This window comes from Porites lutea, chromosome 4 (genome assembly GCF_958299795.1).
Source record: "Porites lutea chromosome 4, jaPorLute2.1, whole genome shotgun sequence".
In the NCBI taxonomy this organism is placed as follows: Eukaryota; Metazoa; Cnidaria; class Anthozoa; order Scleractinia; family Poritidae; genus Porites; species Porites lutea.
Window position 1 is genome coordinate 33,814,126 of NC_133204.1, and position 19,882 is coordinate 33,834,007.

General features: G+C 40.9%; 2 protein-coding genes across 4 annotated transcripts in view; one reads left to right on the forward strand and one right to left on the reverse strand.

The window, feature by feature from the left end:
* LOC140933364 (fibrocystin-L-like) overlaps positions 1-12,573 on the forward strand; it is a 63,426-nt gene extending 50,853 nt beyond the window's left edge. The window contains exons 47-54 of the mRNA XM_073382906.1: positions 741-1,128; positions 2,001-2,305; positions 3,160-3,837; positions 4,563-5,953; positions 6,875-8,708; positions 8,977-9,102; positions 10,627-10,905; positions 11,710-12,573. Of these exons, the coding sequence (XP_073239007.1) occupies positions 741-1,128; positions 2,001-2,305; positions 3,160-3,837; positions 4,563-5,953; positions 6,875-8,708; positions 8,977-9,102; positions 10,627-10,905; positions 11,710-11,861 (5,153 nt within the window). The 3' untranslated portion in view covers positions 11,862-12,573. The remainder of the gene's footprint in view (positions 1-740; positions 1,129-2,000; positions 2,306-3,159; positions 3,838-4,562; positions 5,954-6,874; positions 8,709-8,976; positions 9,103-10,626; positions 10,906-11,709) is intronic.
* A 2,865-nt stretch (positions 12,574-15,438) lies between these two features.
* The window catches only part of LOC140933366 (serine/threonine-protein phosphatase 2A 55 kDa regulatory subunit B alpha isoform-like), a 15,194-nt gene continuing 10,750 nt past the window's right edge, over positions 15,439-19,882 (reverse strand). For all 3 annotated transcript variants that reach the window (XM_073382908.1, XM_073382907.1, XM_073382909.1), the window contains 2 exons: positions 18,354-18,615; positions 15,439-16,330 (listed from right to left, as the gene is read on the reverse strand). In XM_073382908.1, coding sequence (XP_073239009.1) covers positions 16,051-16,330; positions 18,354-18,615 — 542 coding nt within the window. In that variant the 3' untranslated portion in view covers positions 15,439-16,050. The remainder of the gene's footprint in view (positions 16,331-18,353; positions 18,616-19,882) is intronic.

The following is a 19,882-nucleotide window of genomic DNA, read 5'->3' on the forward strand; positions in this document are numbered from 1 at the left end:
ACTACTGTACTTTTGATGACATTAACATGAATAAGACATTATCTATCATTATTATTCATTCAAAATATTTCCCCGATTCTGATTGGCTAAAAGCACACGATTAATTCACCATAACCAGTTACTGATGACCAAATTTGGAAGAAATTTGACTTTAACGAGGAAATGACGTCAAAAATGCAGCGTTCGTGCAGGTTAAGGCACCGTTAACCGAGAAGACCTGGGGACGAGGTTGAGTTGTTTTGGTTGTGAACTTGAAAAAATGGCGGACATTTCACTCGTTTCAAGAGTAAGAACTAGGCGAAAAAATAGCTAAAAACATGGCAAGAACAGCAAGAAGACAACTCGAAGGTCGATATCTGCTATTTGGAGAATATTTGCGGAGCTGGACAAACCTAAACATAGACTATCGAAGATGAACTGAACATCGATGTCGATCGATGGATCGATGGAGGTAAGCATGTTTTAGCTATGTTTTTAAACTAGGAATTATTTTGAATGAATAATAAAACAGTTATTGAATTCGGCTTTCGTATCATATGAAGAATTATGGAGATCTCGGAAGGTGTTATCCGCCTCGGCCTACGGCCTCGACGGATAACACCCTCCTCGATCTCCATAATTCTTCATAAGATACTCAGCCTCATTCATTAACTGTTAAATAAATCAGTACCTTATGCTTGTACAATTAACCCGTAGATGGATAGCTCTTACTTTATTTTCTCAACACCTCTCTTACGCAGGTCAAGTTGCTGCAACAATCCAGGCGACAGATCGTGACTCAGGTGAAAACGGTCGGGTGACTTACTCCATCTATTCAGGGAACCCGGGCGCCTTTTTCACTATAGATCCAAACTCTGGTAAACTGACAACTCAAAAGAGCCTCGACCTGGAGTCCGCCCAAATCGCGAATTGGACCTTTACACTTTTAATCGTGGCAACAGACCATGGAAAACCTGAACTATCTGGTAATGCTACATATGAGTTGAAGATCGACAGTGTCAACGAATTCACGCCTCAGTTTACTCAGCCTGGACTGTCTCTTCAAATTCCCGAAGATGAGACTGTGGGAGCTTTGCTTTGTCAGGTGACAGCCACAGATAAGGACTTCGGGCCAGATGGAGTGGTTAGGTGAGTGTAGGGTGGTCATGTTTCTTACCTTTGGCCCGTTTGTCCCAAGTCTTGGTAATTAACAGGCAGGGGAAGCTGTTGTACGCTTGGTGTATTTACATTAAAGATAAAGTCGTCAATATTTTTGCTGATAACATGATGAAACTATCAGCTAACAAAGCTGTTGTTGATTTTAATATTCAGCCCGGAGAGTTAATCCACTGTAAAGCCAAATTTTAAGAAAAATTTTCTTGTCTTCGAGATTGTAGCTCGTGCTTGCAAAATATTGAGGCGCCGTTACTATGGGTTTTAGTTATGAAAACGCAAAAAATGATACTGTAAACACTTTATATGCCACTTGCACATCACCTATAATGCACCTTATTTGCCCCCCCCCCCCCCCCCCTCCCAATTTTTTCATAACCTTTGTTCTCCATTTCTCCTGGGTATTACAGCCGTCCTAAGAGAAATTACAAACAAAACATTTTTGTGGCAAATAAGCTGCATTATGGGAGATGTGTAAGTGGCGTATAGGAAGCTAGGCCGGCCCCAAGAAGGCTCACTGGCCAATTCCAACGCGCGCTGGTGGGGAGTGTGTCTTAAGTCTTTGTCCTGAATCATGATAATAACAGGTTTGAAACAATCTCAACCTTTGATAATAAGGACAAGTTCAATGGTTTCTGTAATAAGATTGGAGTACCCTTATTGACCCTGCTTAGTTTTCTGGTTTAGTTAACGAAGTCGTATAATAGGTGGCAATAAAAGTTGCTATTATAAAGGTAGGCGTACTGTAATAAATTCAGGCATCATTTCAATTCATTAGCCTACAATTGGAACTTTTTTTTCATTGCTATCCCTAACTAATGGTTCCATTGTTGTCTTTTTACATCAAGATACCAGATTGAGGGTGGCAACGATGACAAGCGATTCCGGATGGACTCTTTCACTGGAAAAATATACGTACACGCTCCACTGGACAGAGAGACAACACCTATATATCACCTTAAAATAAAGGCGTTTGACACGCCAACTCAGATAGCCAATCAACGGTCTTCATTCATTTTTGTCAACGTGACTCTAACTGACGTCAATGACAACAAACCAGTTTTCAAAAGAAGTTCTTATTACGCCGCTATCAAAGAAACTGCAGGTGTGGGTGAAGACGTCATTAATGTAGAAGCGACAGATGCAGATGCAGGTCTGTATATTTTCCAGCGATTGTTTTACCAAGTTTCACGTTGTTGTCTCTGTTGTTGTTATTTTTGTTGTTGGTGGTGGTGCTTTAAAGCTTATTTCTAAAGCTTTGAAAAAAGACGACAACTGTTTTGCTGAAAAACAAAGCATAATATAACGTGATTCCTCAAAACGGAACTACTTACAGCTAGCAAGTGGTCTGTAACCATTTCTTTAAAGATCATATATCAAGAGGATATTGCTATTTTAGATCAATGAAGTCATTGTTTAATGCTTTCACCTATACACAAAACGCTAATTTAGAGTAATGAAAATATATATGAGACAAGTTTCATCAGGGGGCACTAACCATAATAATTTTTTAGATGACTTTTGCAGGCATGGCATTAAAACTTGAAAAGTTGGCCAAAATTTTTTAAGTTTCCATCCACGTCCATCCATGCCATCCGTGCAACAGTTGACCGGAAAAAGCATTCAATGCCTAATTACAGTCTTAACTAACAAAATAGGGCCATTATTTTTATAATTAAGTTGATGGGAAGACAAATTTTAGCTTTTTAAAAATATAGCAATAGCTTGACACAGTTCCTTTAAGAAGCGTTAAACTGTCCTCAGAATTTGAAAAAAACATTGCTCATTTTTTTTTTGGGCGGGGGGGGGGGGGGTGGGTGTTGGTTGGATTTTCTTTTATTGCTGCTGCATACGTTTGCATCATTAACACTTGAAATAAAGAAACTTTCTTATCTTAGCTATTTACGTTCGAGGTATATAACATTCTGACTCAGTAGAGTACTGACCGAATAGAGAAATCAGAGTTTTGTCGTTTATTGCTGACAAAGGTGTAATTTAATGTTACAGGGACAAATGGACAAATTGAATACAAAATCAAGTCTGGTAACAGTCATGAATTCTTTGAAATCAACGCCTACACTGGAATGATCAAAGTCAAAAAGAGCCTTGATCTGGAAACACAGCAGCACCTACAAGATCTGCTATACACCCTCACCATCGAGGCGTACGACAAAGGCTCCCCGTCATCGCTTAGCAACGTTGTTCCGGTTACCATAGAGATACAGAGCGTAAACGAGTTCGCGCCAAAACTTCAACACCCGGATAGTATTTACGTGAAAATTCCAGAGAACATTGCTGTTGGTTCTAAAATTGCTAACATTAATGCCACAGACAAAGACTATGGAATAGATGGACAACTTACTTACTCCATATTTTCCGGCAATGAAGACAATAAGTTTGCTATTAACTCCAACACGGGTGTTATAACGATAAATAATGAGTTGGATTATGAAACAGTCGTAAGGTATACCCTTTCTGTAAGAGTTAGCGACAACGCTCCACCTGCCCAGCGGCTTTCTACGATTGCCAAAGTAACAGTTCGCCTAACTAACGTGAATGATAGTGGAGGGGTGGACGTACTGATACAGGATGTGAGGAACAGGATAACGCCCCCAGGGGACCCAGCAGAGGTGGTTGGAGTAGCAACAAGTAGCCCCATATCAGTGGTTCTGCTGTATGAAAGCGGTAAGTGAAACCAAAAATGCAGTCACGTTCTATTGAGAAAACTAGGTACAGCTACAACACCTATCGTGAACTGAAAAATGTTAGTGACAAAACACTTAATCAACAGCGATTTACTTAAGCACGAGAGTCTTGAAACTCATTAAACAAGTTCGCTTAATTTGCGGCTTTTGGTCTTGAGAAAGACGTTACGATGACGCCGAACCGTCGACTTTTTACGCCCAATGTACTCGTTTTTGCTTTACTGCAAAAGGTTCCCTTAAGTTCAAGCATGGGGAAAATTTATGAAATTTGGTATGTACTTGCATTGGCCAAAGGTTATTTTTATCCTTCTCCTCTAGCTGTTAATTGGAGGCGTGTGTGGCCGAGCGGTTAACACCTCGAACTCTGGATCTGGAGGTCCGGGGTTCACGCCTCGCCTGTCGCGTTGTTTCGGAACTTTAGTCCCCTTTGTCTCTCTTCACCCAGGTGTATATATGCGTACCGGCGACATACTGCTGGGGGGTAACCCTGCGATAGACTAGCATCCCGCGCCGTCCAGGGGGGAGTAGCAATACTCCTAGGTGCTTCATGCTAATGAAACCGGGATAAGCTCCGGTCGTTTGGGCCTTTGGCTCGTGTATGCCTCTACCTTTACCTCTAGCTGTCAATTAGATTAAAACCTGCCCCATAAGTGTAAGTTAGAAAAAAAAATTTTTTTTCACCATTATATCTTCCCTGCCTAACAGGAAAACGAGAAAAGCTATCACCTACAGACAGCAGATTGACATTTGACGACAACTCCGAATCACTTGGTCTCTTCAGAATTGTCCAGATCGACGGAAAGAAGGTCATAGAAGCAAATCGCGCTGGTCTGCCGGGTCAAGGCGTCCTGATCGTTCGAGTTCATAACGTTTACAATGTCCGCGTTAAAATAGACGTTGTTGGGTATTCCTCATTAAAACTGAGAGCGGTACCCTATCCTCTGGTCAATCAGTCAAATGTCACTTTGTCTTCTTTAAAGCGAATTGGTAGTTACCTTGGAAACTACCAACAGGCTGCTCTACAGATCTACCTCCTTTTGACTGACAATTCTACCTATGACGTTTCCATGATGACGTCTGCATCGTTCGAAGTCGTCAGCAAAGACGTAGGAGTTAAAGTTTCGCTCGGTCCCAATCCTAAGAATTTATTATCAGCAGACAAACAAAGCGCTGCTGGATGGATCAGCATTTGTGGAAAGTTCTCTGGTAAAATATCCCCAAGTTTTCATCTTGAAGTTTCAACGGATGTAATATCTGTGAATCATATCCTCGTTGTGGAATTAAATGGCCTGAGAAATCAGACTCTCGTTGGACTTGCACATTCCACGAAGGCTCAGATTCATGGGGATTTTCTTATGAATGACAGCTCCGTCCTCAGAATCCAGGATTTTGTCAAGTTCTCCGATCTTGTGACCTTTACCATCAGTAACGCACAAGCGGCTTCCGTTGATTATAAGTCTGGTGTTGTCACGTTAAATTCAGACTATGGTAACATCGTGACCGTGAAAGTAACACCACTTCAAGGTACTGCCAAACAAAAGTTTGTGCACTTTTATTGCAATACCGTCCCACCAGTTGGAGGTGTTGATATTGGCCAGGAGGTCGGACCAGCATTGCCACCAATATCGGCTAACCATAGAATTGCAATCCCTGTACGCGTGAATCCTGGAATGTCCAGACTTCTTGCATATGATGTAAAGATATCATACGACTTCAACAAAGTTCGCCTTGCTGCGATAAAGAGAACTAAGGTTTACTCGCACAAGGAGGGACAATTACATCTAGCCGACGTCACGAACCCTGGTAACATAAGTTCGCATATTGCAGATTTGATTTTCGACACCAAATCTGGAGGAGTGCTTAACATTCAGGCCTCGGTGAGCATGTTAATTGACCAAAAGCTTGGCTTCATCGGCGTAGGCAACAACACACCAGCTATCAAGCAATGTGCGGAGCTGCCGCTGGGTGATGTGACCGCAGATTGCGTGTTTGATATTCAGGACGCCGCTTATACGATGGCTTACAGTTTGGCGCAGGAAAGGAACTTTATTGGCGAATTTGAACAAAGTTTGTTCAAGAAAACGACTGCAAAAATGGTAATAAAACTTCATGCATAATATCTACGCGTAGACATCAAAGTCTCATCACATGTCTCAGTTCATTTCACCGGAAAAAATATAAACTTCTAAATAATGAATAAATAATAGAGACTTGTGACAACGAATGAAAGGTTTCCGATTATGAAATTGCAAAATACAACAGCTTATTGACCCGCTCACGCACTGTCAACAGAGAGAGTGCAACATTTAGGTGGTGTAGTCTGGTTAAAATCTCCCGCCCTTTCCCACTGCCTCCCAACCTTTTATTCTAAACTATTTTACCTTTTCTTGAGAAAGAAAAAATAAGATATTTTCTTTCTTGGCATATCGGGGAGGGGATACGAGCTAATCACCGGGGGGGGGGGAGGGGGGTGACTCCGCATATGAAATGGGTTGGGATGCTCGTCGTCTCGCTTAGGGGTTTAACTTTCGGATTTTGGTCTCACTTAGGGTGTTCTGGGCAAAATGTCATCAGATTTAGCCGTGAAGGTCTCGTTTAGGGTTGCACGGGAAAAAAGTGTAAAAATGTATATTTGATATGTATATTTTTTTCGTCTCTTTTAGGGGTCAAAAAACGCATGGGCCACGCCCAGATCGGTCTCCTTTAGGGGTTTAATTCAAAATTTCCGACGAGCATCCCCATCCCTTTCATATGCGGAGTCCCCCCGGGCGCATCGCCTCCCGGCTCTACCAGGGGTTGAGTTTGTTGTTGGTTTTCCCCTCCCCTCAAAAATAAAAATTTCTAAATTCCAATTCGACCAGTAGTCAGGTAGACTTTGAACCACTATGTTGGTGTGCTGCCTCTACATCATTATTTATTTGCCTCGTCCGATAACATTCGCAAATCTCGTTTTTCGGGAATTAAAGTTTTACATAACTATAACGCCATTAAAAGTATTTCTTTTGTTTGTCCTAAAGGTAACGGCGATGGACTTCAATGTCAATGGAGATGTAGAACGAAACGACGCCTTCTTATTAGCACGTGCAAATTTGGACATGGCACGTTTTATACGTAATTGGCGCGTCACCACTCCTGACCACCAGAACGAGACAACCAAATGCGAATTTAAAATTACGATAAAGCTGAGCAAAAGATCAGGGAGTCCAGAAACCAACACTAAAGTGTTCTTCGAATTTGCAAGTGGACAAACTATCTTAAGTTCGCAACTCAAAAACACTGAATTCGATGCTGGAGAACTGGTAAGAACTTACGATAAGTTAGGCAAATTATTTGGAGGCATCGTAAAAGCTCAGAGTCGAGGTGACAGCTTTCACATAGAGACCAGAAAATCGCAGATGGAAATTTTCAACATGGGACTGTCCGTGATTGTTGTTACTGAAGACTCTCAGCGGCTGGAACCGATAGTCACTCCATATTTCATATATGCTCGTCCCCCGATGTTTTCCTCTGAGTTGAGCGTAAATTTGGCGCCTAATCTGGCCTGGGTTTTAAAGAATGGCCACTCGCCACAGTTAATGGTTAACATTACGGAGTCGTACGAGTCTTGCCAAGACCCACCAGTTATCAACAACGTCATGATAGTCTTTCAAAATGATTACAAAGACGTCCATGGCAAAGAAGAAACTTTCATTAAAGTAATGATAAAGGACTTTACTGATCGACTTCCACTAATAAAGATTGAAAAAGTCAGACTCGCAGCAGGGAGTATCATAGTGTATTTTGACGTCATCGCCCCGAAATCCCGGATGGAAAATACCCTCCTTGAATTGTGGGACATGGTTAAGTCTGGTTACACCCTGCAAGTAAATGACACCAAGTATCGAGCTAAACCAGTCATGCGCGTTGGAGGTAAAGATTATCAAGGCAATGATAAACCCGAAAAAGCCGACGAAAGTGCCTCCAAATTTCCTGTGGGTGCCATTGTTGGAATTTGCGTGTTGGTTACCCTTGCTGTTATTGTTACAGTGGTTTGTTTCTGCTACAAGAACCGTTTGATGAAAAAAAAGGAGGGTTTTAAATGGAAGAGCGCAAGTAAAATTAGTATCCTCGACTCGCGTTCAACCTCTCGCATGAGCGAAGAGACGAGGGATCATGAGATGATTCTGTTCAGCGGGTTATCCAATGACAACTTTCACTCTTCAGACGATGATGCATTCCCATCTCCAGTACCATCGCCACGCATCCCCCGGGTGCAGATCATAAAACCGGAAGAGAACTTTTTCAAACGGAGGTCAAGGCAAGTAGAATCCACGTCTTCGCAAGTGTCCCTAGAAGCCTGGACTGGTGACAGCTCTCCAGCGCTTATACGACGTCAAATGGAGTTAGGTCCACCGTCCCCTCAGTTGCTAGTGCCCTCTTCAAAATTGAGGGGGCCTTCGCCTGTGGGAAGACCTCAAACCAAGCGCTCAAGCAATAGTGAGCTTCTAACTCAAGAGACTTCATCCGCTGAAGGCTCTCCTCTCGATATGACCCCGCAAAGTTCCAGGCGCAGCAAGTCACCGAATAAAAGATGTTTGATGGTTCAAAACAGCATGAGCGCGAGTGACTCATCTGACGAAGAGCTTGCGGTCAGAAGCAGGCCGACCTCGTCTGCTAACACGCATGCCTCTGGTGGAAGATCTGTGACACCTCAAACTAGCGGCTCAAAGTTGGCAGATAATGGCCAGAGATCTCTGTCTCCTCCAACTAGCGGCTCAAAGTATAAGGACCATGGCTCGGAGGTATTTACATTTGATAAACCTGTGGTGTACCGAAAGCTGAAGTCACAGGAAAGCGGATCGAGACATTCATGTAAGACTGAGTTTGTTGAAAATTTATATAATAACCATCAGTATTTTATTGTCTTTCCTCTGTTCTCTTTTGGAATGGAGTGTGTCTGAAAAAGTCGCTGACTATAACGGATGGGGGATGAGAGACGGAGGAAAAGGGAATTTTTTATAACGGGGCCCTGTTCCATGACCCTTCCGTGCATTTTACTATAATTTTGGCGAAAAATATCTTCCGTAAGTCCCCTTCTTGTATAAGGCTTCTCATTTAGCTTGTGTTCATTTATTTGCAGCTCATAATGAGTCAGGTGACTCGACCCGGTCAGGTTCAGGCCACAGTACACCCAAAGTGAGTGTTACTTCTCTTCCGCCAGGATTTGTAGGAAACAGTTACGACGGAAACGACATCACCATAGAAGGTATTGGGTTTACAAAGGTGTTCATTGTCCTGGGAACAAAAAAATTTTATAGCGGTACCCCATTGTTAAGACAATTTGGCTATCTATCCATCCAAGAAAATTTGGTTGTGACGTCAGCGTACGTCCACCCGTACGTACAGACTCTGGGGGAGTGGGAGGGGAGGGGGAGGGAGTTTGAAAAGAGCCCGAGTGGGAGGTGGAAACGTCCTTTTTTGGCGGGAAATCGCGCTTCTGGGCCATGGGTTGCCCGCGCTTTTCTTGGCGGGAAGAAAAACGCCCCGACGTATAAAGGGAAAAAACATCAACAAAGCCGAATCTTTCTGTTGACTAAATTTTAATGTCTACTTTATCGTAAGAGCTGAAATAAAAAACAATTGAGACCAATTTCGTTTGAAGAAAAACATGAAAATTTTATAGCGGCGGTGAGAAAATGACAGATGCAAGCGGCCACCAAGGGGAAAATGAGCGGCAGTGAAAAAAAAAAGGGAACCGGAACACATAAAACATTTCCTCCATAAAACGTGTAACTAGGAAGTTTCTGGAAATTTCACGTTGTGCAAGACAACGGCAAAGAAATGTACCAAAAAAGTGTGCTGCACTTGCAAAGTTGTGTTTTTTGCTAATTAGACCTATTTTTGTTGTTGTTTTGCTTTTTTTTCGTTTTCGTTGTCTTCACCGTTTCTTTAGCATTACACGATTTTATGTTTTGTTTGAGTAAACTATTTATGTTAAAGAGAGCTTCGCGTTTAGCCTTGGCTAAATCTATACATTACATGACGGTAGACTTTATGGACCTTTCTCAAAATTGTTGCCCTGGAGAAAATTTTCAACCAATCACACGCACTACCCTAGGGTTAGATACATTATGCTCTAAAATTTGAAAGCTAACCGTTTTCAGTTCAGTGCTTAACCCTAATCACTGCAGATCAGTGCTTAACTCTCTACTGTGTTCTCTCCATAACTGGCGCTCTGTAGTTTTGGTTTCTTCAGCTATTCTAGCCTCATTCTACATTCCAGTCTCGTTCCATTATGGAAATAATGCGTGTCCAATCTAGCTTCACTCGATGTTATCTAACGCTAACCTTGATGATGCAACGGCGCAACCAGGCCTTGAAAGTAGCAACCAAGCCTTTGAAGGAGTTAATTTCTTAATAAAAGCGTTTGAAAGTGAAAATGGCTCATAACATTTATGGAAATATTAGTTTCATCGTCATTATTATTTATCTCTTTATGCTAAAAAAAATGCCCATTATGCCGGCATTTCGCTCGATGCTCGGACTATAGCATTACGCCCAAAATTGTGCCGGCGTTTTGTATCTAATCCTACACTGCCCTGATCTGGGTAGTGACACGTCATCAGTATGGAATTTCTGCAGGCGTTCCTCAGATATCATTTCGCGGGAGAACATGGTGCTGTCGCGAAATTTTTGCTGTTTATTTTTTGTACGTCTGCCTGGTAAATTCTGAAGTGTCCTGCTTCATTTCCCCGTTTTGCTAAAATTCATATCTTCTCTTTTTTCACAGAGGAATCGTACACCGTAAGACTACCTGTCAACATTCTTAACACCGTGAAAGAAGGTGAAAGCGGAAAACCTTTCACCAAAATCGGCTTCATCGAGTTTCCTAGCAACGCAACACTGAGCGAGATCCGTAAAAAACTCAAGAAAGACTTTGCGGAAATCCTTCAAAGCAAGCTCTTCCTATTTCAGGACGCCATGATGGCGGATGTTGAACCATCGAGGGAAGAAGCAACTAAAAGCATATACAACTTGTCAGTCATCATTAGATTTACCAATGAGCAAGGTAATAGTACGTAGTATCAGTATTGAAAGTTTATTTCACTTTTGTAACCTGCTGGAATAATTATTTTCCTGCCACGGAAATATAATCAATAATGATAAAGGTGAGGTTGCATGGAGAATGTGGGCTGTGAAATGTAGAAAGCGAGAGGTGTTTATTTTTGTGAAAAAAAAAAATAAAAGTAAAGGTAAAGAAAACTAAGGAACATTTTTTTTCTTCAAGAAATCCTTGGCAAGTTTTTCAGCAATCAAAATTTAAATTATCTTTAACGCAATCAGTATTGTTATGTAAAAGAAGTTGGTTTTGTCACGCCGCTTTCATACACTTAATCTGGGGTTATATTAGTGGAAGGACCCGTTGAGCTAGCTTGTTTTACTTACGAGTTGTCCGAGGGGATGTTATTAAAATGAGGAACGAGGAACGAGGAACGAGGAACGAGGAACGAGGAACGAGCACGGGGAACGGGAAAATGAAAAATGGGAACAAAACCAAACTTGAACCTTAGCCCTATCATTAAATTCTTTTCCAATTCTTAGCTTTGTTCCCATTTTTCATTTTCCCGCTCCCCGTGCTTGTTTCCCGCTCCCCGCTCCCCGCTCCCCGTTTCCTATTTTCCGAGGTAAAAATTCAATTGTTCCACTCAGGTTTGGATAGTAATAGAAGTAAGAGAAGTCTCAATAACATGTCAATTGTTCAAATTTCAAATTTCCTTTTTAAACTTCACTGGTCATCCCTTGTCGAAACGTTCAAAGAAGGACCTCGATCTTAACACGTGTATCATGGATTGTGTTTTTCTCCCGTCCACAGAATCTGCACGACTTTTCTGTACGTGTGGTACACCGGCTCATTTCCAGTGCTCAGCGTGCTTCAAGCGAGGATACTGTGGCCGTGAATGTCAGCTGAAAGACTGGCGGTACCACAAAATAGTTTGTGAATTCGTGGAAGTGTCCAGCGTTTAACACTTCAGTTAGTGAAGTTTAAAAGTTTTAGAAAACAGGCGTTTATTTCATGGTTGTGAAGCGTCCTACATTGAACAAACTATACATTCGTTTGCATTCTAGATTTTGATTTCACTTACTTTTCATGAACATAAGATTCCTTTATGCTCTTGGTCAGTAAATCTAGGGTTTACAGACGCGCTTTATCGCATAAGTAATGATACTAACCTGCCAGACGAAGCAACTTGGAGTTTGAATGCTAAGTCCAGTTCTGTGTGAGAAAACGCATCTCATTTAGCGAATTCTATTAGAATCTACATGTACTAGTTACGATCTGAGTTCGAAAGATCCCGTGTGTATCACCCTATCTTCTGTTCTAAAATCTTTTTCGATTTCATACGAACCCGGAACAAAAACATGTCGAAGTGTGCCATTCTTTGGGGCCGACCAGTTCACTTTTGAGGGAGGGCTGGTGTTTGGGTTGGGCAAGAATGTTTTTCTCAAGCTTACATTTTTGAAAATTGCGATCGAGTATTTTCCCCGATTTTTTGCATAAACATAAAACTTCAAGCATGATTGTTTTGATCCAAATCTGTTTGCAGGATATTTTTAAAATTCTAAAATACCCACCTTCAAAAGTTAAATGATCGGCCTCTAATAAGAAACAGCTTTAATTCCAAATGCATCAGTGTGTTGAGTGATGACAATAAAATACTCTCGAAAGTCCAGCAAATGATTGTGCGAGACCTGATTACAACATACTCACCGGGGAAGGGGTGGGGTACTCCTAGGAAGTTTCGTTTGCAGGGAGTGCGGCCGCGCCCGGTTCTCCAAATTCTCACTGTTCAGCGGCATTTTATAATGACGAAGAATTTGTAATAAGAGTTGCAGCATTTTGTAATCGTTAGTCTACGCGGCAAATTGTAATAACGTCTGACGCAAATTGTAATAATTATATTAATACAAAACGCGTCGTTATTACAAAATGCCGCAGAACACTCACCCTAGTTCAGTCTAAAATTACAGACCGGTGTCTTAACGTTTTTCTCTTTTTGCGAAGCCGTTGACCCTCTGCAAGTAAAGGCAACATTTTCTCCACTGTATAACTTATTATTATTATTAGGGGGTATTTTCCGTAAAGAACTGATGTGCAGATCGACGGTCTCAGCGGATAACACCCTCCAAGTTCTGCACAATTCTTCACAGCAGATGTAAGCCCAATCCAATTAATCTTCGCAAAAAAACATGTCAAAGTTCCCGCTGGTTTCTCCAGCTCTACCAAAACAACTGAGCTAACGCAACCTCGTTCTCAGGGTTTCCCGGTTGCCGTGCCTTTTCCATGCTATAGCCTGTACCAATGACGTCATTGTTATCGGATATCGAAAATGTCCGGCAAATTTTGTCAACGCCGATCAGCAGGGAGATTTGAGCCAATCTGAAACGGAGAAATGTGTAAAATTCCTAGACTAACTAAACCGTACCATGGTTGATTCTGAGTCACGTGGTCTTAACTTAATTCAAATGTATCCCACTTCCTTTAAATTGCAGACGCCTGCGTGCACGCTATCCTTATTCTTCAGAACCAAGTTAATAGACGATAAACTGTATGAAGTAATTCCGGCCGTAACAATTCATGGTTTATTCGCGCGCTGGAAGTTCGGATTTGTTTTCACCATCGGCTGTGGCACTTCTAACACCATGTGCACGAGCTTTTCCACTTTGCGTTCTAGATCACTTCAAGGAGGACTGATACCAACTTATGGTTGTAAGAAAAAGTAGTGTAGGCAAGGGCGGATTTAGGGGTGGGCCCTGGGGGCCCCGGCCCACCCTTTTGTCGTTATTTAATATTTCAGCATTACATGTCCAATATGGAATCCAGGCGTTTGCTAACAGTCATATGCATGGATAATAGAAAGGCTGGCTTTCTATTATCCATGGCTAAATTTAAGCGTCCAGAATGCAGTAGATTGCATCTCAGAGAACTTCAGTCTCAAAAATTTTCCTCGAGGAGCATGCGCCCGAAACTCCCTAGAAAAGGGCGCCGTTCGCAGTCCTGATGGGCGCTATCGCACCCACATTGCCACTGTATGCTGAATCTCTAGGCCCCCTCTATCACAAAATCCTCTGTCCGCCCCTGCTAACGCCCTGTTTCGCTAAATTAAACAAGATCTCCAACCCCAGAGCAAAGGGCTCGAAAAAAGTTTTGTCCAGTCGTCCAGGACAGGAAGAATTTCCTGCTGGGCAAGTAACTGTTAAAATGGCAAGGGTCTAAGCAAGCCATCTTCTAACTAAATTATTAACTAAGACGAGAAACAAGTGGCCCCGGAAAAGCGATATGTGAGAGCTGCTTATAAGAATCAGAATCCAACTTTTTTTTTCAAGTCCTGAACACTCACCACCACCCTCCCCACACCCAATATGAAACGTGCTCGAAATAAATAAGCCCCGGTGGGGGAACTAATAGAAGATTATTTCATTGCCTATCAGGGGTAGCAATTTGGCAAATCGTTACTGTTGCTCTGACAAAATAATTATAGAAACGTCTTTTATTTTAAGCAGTTACAAATCAATATATTCTTGTTTGGTTTAAATATTTCGCTCACTTAAAATGAGAATAGTGGAGTTCACAGCACTCCCTTCCTTCAGAGAAAAATAAATGGATGAGGATTCGTAAGAATTATGAACCAAAAATTAAATAGAGTATTTGGCTGAAAACATGCAACTCTCATAAAAGAAATGCTTAAGTGATAACTGTCACAAGCTTATTTCAACCCTCGTTTAGACTGAAGGGTTCAAGAACCCGACTCGTCCCCAGTCGTCTCTGTCTATCTCTCCCTAGTGGTGCGCGGGGTGTGATGGGAAGAAGGAAAGCGAGGGTGAGAGTCTTCCTCATTATTCCCTTCTCATCAACCCCTGCTCCCGCCGAGCGGGTTACGCGGAGACGACTGCACCTCTGGCGTTTTTCGTTGTTGTTTTGTTTTTAGAAATGCCGGTTAACCGAAAGTGAGGTCTTATCCTTTCAAAATGCCTTGACACTACCATTGACAGACACTATTTGTATTGCCAAGAGTACTTATTCTTAATAGGACTATTTGCGCGAACATTTGTTCGCTCCAAAACGTCTCTGCTTTAACCCCTATTAAAACCCCTTTCTAACACTCGCGAGAGGGAAAAGAGAACATTTCTAAGAAACTTCAATTCAGTCGGTATGAATGTCAAAAACTGTTTCCAACTCAATGCCGAGTTAACTTGAGAAGTCGACAATAGGAAGTGTCAAGATCATTCAATGGTAAGACAAGAAACGAGCATTTCTATTTTCACGATACCTAAAGACATTCCCATGTGCCTATTGGACAAGGGTGCTGTCCATGAGAGAGGAAATTAAGAGGCAATAAAAAGTACCGAAATGCTTCTTCCTATGCCACGAGCGTATGATCTTCAATTATTGTTAAAAAAAAAAACAAACAAACAAAAGAAAAAAAAAGAAAAGAAAAAGAAAAAAAAAACACAATTTAAAAGATCACGTAAATGAATCATAGATCACCTTCCGCTCAACTTTTTCCTTGCTCGACGCTCGGATCAAGGTCAGTTTATGGCATAATTTATCGTCTTTTTATGGGTCACAAGTGTAGAAAATAGAAATTGCTGATTCCATAATTTGATAATGGAATGATGAGATCACACATCATCGCAAAATTGTGAACAAGAGAGTACGATATTCAGTTCATCTTCCACAGACTTTTCCAGCCCAAAGGTAAACATGAACGTGTGGAAATATGCGCTCATGTTTCTTTAGTAATCAAAACTAGTGCTGCCAGACATGCCAACATTTTCCACCAACCCACCAGAATTTCACATCCCTGAATACTGCTAGGAACCACATTATAAGAAACATCAAGGAATAGGAGAGGGAATTGACAGCCAAAAATTCCACAGCAATTCCCCGTCCTGAACAACATATAAATCTACAACAATTTTACAAAATTTTTGAGTCAATTTGATGTTTTACACATTTCTTTCAAAAAAAACTCCACAAAAATGTGGCAGCCTTAAAGTACATAACAATTCACCTAAGGGATGCACAAAGCACTACATTAAACATAATACCCTTGATTCAGTTTATGCCTAAATTCAAAATTTTTGGTATTTGCAATTACTACAAAAGAAAAACTTCCTATAAACAGTGGGGGTGGGGGGGGGGGGGAGTCAGTTATGTTCGGGCCTCTTGGAATAGGTACAAATTATTTGTCGCAGCAACAGCAATAATGTTCTCTTGCGGATGCCAAGCAGTGTGAAGTATCTTATGACTAAAGTCCAAACATTCTACTGTGATATCATCTTTCTTTCTTTTCCCTGTAACAGCTACACGACGAGGCTTAAGGATCTGCCGAGGCTTGCTGAACTCTGGCGATGCTTCTAAGCAAATGTCTTGTTTATCGCTTCGGTCAAAGATGTGGAAGAAATTATTGTAGGAACCTGTCATTATGGATCTGAAAGAAATAATTCACAGACATTCAGTGCTTAAATGTTACAAGACATCATAAAACTACAACTAAACATATTAACCCTTCAAGTCCCAAGACTGAGTAACAACAACTGATTAATTTAGATTTAGCCAAGTTGAAAAAGCTCATGGGATCTTTTAAAATCTTTCTTTCTTTTATTTAACTTTTGCCTTTAGTAATAAGCAAACTGAATTCCCCCTGAAAACATGAACCTGAGCCTGCAATCAATTGGAAATCAATAACTAGTCAGAGGAGGACTTTATATAAAACACACCACCTAAGGTAGGTACTTCATGTATGGACAGTAATGTGGAACTCGTCAGTGGATATACAATTTTTTGACAGCTGTCAATTGACCATGACATGAATGTCCAATTTCAGTTAAAAACAAATTAAATGCCTTGGCAGGCCATCTGATATAAAGGGATGGTGCCATTTGGATTGACCTCAAATAGCATTCGATTGCACAAGTTGAGGAAATCGCATAATTTGTTAAAAAATGCTAAATTCAAGGAAAGTAAACAATAGATTCTAACTTTAATCAAACAATTTCCCAATCTTAATGTTATTTTATGTGATTTACCACTAAAGCGAATGCCTTGCAAGACATCTGAAACCTTCGATTGCAGTACCTTAGCAGCCATTTTGATTTCAGAGACAAGCAGTGAAGTCACCGGTGTAATGGCATCATATAATATTAAACAAGTGTCCTTTTTCTTTCTTTCTATTTGTTTTCTTTTCCAGGTCAACATAATTGGACAAATTTAACTATTTTGTTTTAAAATAGATGTCTTATTATTCTTCTACATTCAAATTGCCTGTTTAACAAAATTAACATCATTTTCTCCTTTGAAACCTGGAAAAACAATGTTAATTAGCCCTGAAAAATCGCATAATTTATCGCATAATAATCCTTTCTTACCGCACAATCTACCCTGAAAATGTCGCACAATTTCTGATTTTTTATCGCACCCTATCAGATGGGCTGTCTTATGGACTCCAAGCTAAAAAGTATGACATTTCAAATCTGCTAAAGTGAAGAGGCTGACATATGGACATACGGATGACTCTGTCCCAACCAAACAAAGGGTTGCTAACTACTGATACTTTACATACTCTGTTCAAAGTCAACCCAATTCAGAGCCAGGGTTCGCAAACACGCCAAATTTGGCGTATTTTACGCCAAAATTGGTTAGATGACTCCACAGAGGTTACGGAGGGAGTCACTTCGACTCCAGAAATTTTCGGTAACAAAAACAGTTTTGTCCTTACCTTTTTCGCAACAAATACAATTTACATTAATTGTAAACGTTGTATTAAAACCTTAATTAAATCATCAAAATTAAAGAATTATACTGCACGACAAAGCAGGAAGAGGGTAAATTACGATCAAAGTTACTCGATGACCGCCATCATGGATTTGAGCTTTCCAGGTCAGCGGACCGCTACACGTGCCAGGACCACGTGCTGGAAAGTCTGAAAATGGCGTTTTTCGTTGTGATACTTGACTCCAAATATTCCAAAATGACTCCAAAATTTGTGAAGCAGAAGTCACAGTGACTCCACTCATCAATAAAGTTTGCAAACCCTGTCAGAGCTAACTAGAATTTTACAACTTGACATTAATGGCTGACAGATCAGTCAGCAGGTACACTGTATGAATTCAGGGTGCAGAGAAAGTCAGTTTTACAGCTTGACCATAGCTAGCACTTACACTGTACTATCCTGAGAATCAGCCGCGGTGCTTATTCAATTAAAATAATACAGTAAATGGGCATTTTTTTATATATATGATGCAACTGATGAAAGTGTCAGTCAGAATTAAATTACATGGCAATCATATAATCCAGAGAGGCTTGTACATGTTGTGTTATAAGATGCAACCCTCTTACTCAGGAAAGCCCCACATGTGGTCGTATTAACTGGTTTCCAGTCAACCAAACTACATTCACTTAGTAAAAAAATATTGACAAAAAAGAATGTGAACAACAGCAAAGCCATCACATACCCATCATTTCCATTCCAGACACACTCAAACTTGTCAAAGATGCAGTCATTTTCATATAGTGAACATAATTTGCTTCTAAGGTAATCATGCACATTGTACACCTCCATTGGCTTGTTCTCCATGTTTAAATCCCAAACCTTCACTGTTAAGTAGTCACGAGTCAACATGTACCGCCCATTGTGACTAAATCGAACATCAGATATTGAAGAAATTATTTCTGAGAAAAACGATCTCGCTCCAGGATCCTCTGGTTCTTCAAACACTACCAAGAAAACAATGCAAAAAATTAATAGTTTGAAAAATCTTAACACAAAGCAAAGACATTTTAACTGTCTAAAAAAAACAGTGTACAAAGCAATGTTTACTTGGTGATTTGAAGTTAAAATAACTGAGAAGAATAATGCCGCCATCATTTCACATCTTCAAATATTATATTTAGCATCGACAACCGCCACAGAAGCAGAAAGGTCTTTCTTAAAATTAATGAATTTGCATTTATCAAACTTTGTGGTGTTTATTCCAATGCAAATTTTATTTTTTAGATTTTGAAGTGAATATTTCATTACCAGAACTTATGAGAAACCAGTCCCAGGTTCTCATATGCAGCCAATGTACCAGCGGCATAAATGCCGGTTCTGCCTGCAATATTGCTCTTGGGCGACTAGAAAATCTTAGTTTTTTCATAAAAATCACATGCTGGGCTCCCTAGATTTTACAGGTTCAGAGCACTGGGCTCCCTTCAAGTTTTCTTAGACCACAGCCTTGCATGTGTCGCCGGCAACAGAAAAATAGCAGGTCTCAATTGCTAGCATACCTTCAACGTTTTATCCTGAGAAAACAGCTAACATTTTACAACGCTACCACTGGTTTCCCCATAAAATGACGTCTGCAAAATTAGCACAGAAATTCCATACTGATGACGTGTCACTACCCAGATCTGGGTAGTGCTTCTGATTGGTTGCAGCAAATTTACCACTCAGCACGACCAATCAGAAGCACTACCCAGATCTGGGTAGTGAAGCGTCATCAGTATGGAATTTCTGCGCTCGTTTCTCAAGCGTCATTTCGTGGGGAAACCAGTGGTGGCGTCGTGAAATGTCAGCTGTTTTCTCAGGCTAGCAAAGTTCAACTAGAGTCATCTTCACATGTTGCTGATTAAGACTATAGGCGCTTTCCATTTGTCAGAACTGACTGGCCAGCCTAATCCCATCGTAATGAGAATTTAATGTTTAAGCGAAACTAACAATTCAGATAAGTCAAATCCTAAATATTATGCTCAAAGGAGATGGTGTGCAGCGAAACCTCTTGGAAAAAGCCTATTTTATTGCTAAAATGTTTGGTCAGGCAATGATCCAGCCGGCCAGTTCTGACTTTTGGAAAGCGCCTTATGATAGCCTCTGTTGCTGGCAACTTCTGTTCTGATATCATGGGAACAGTATCCCAGGCAGTTATACCAGGGTCCAAAATTAACTTTTTAATATGGGCGCCAACTGGCGAGCAAGTATAAATTTTTGGTCGCCAGAGGGCAA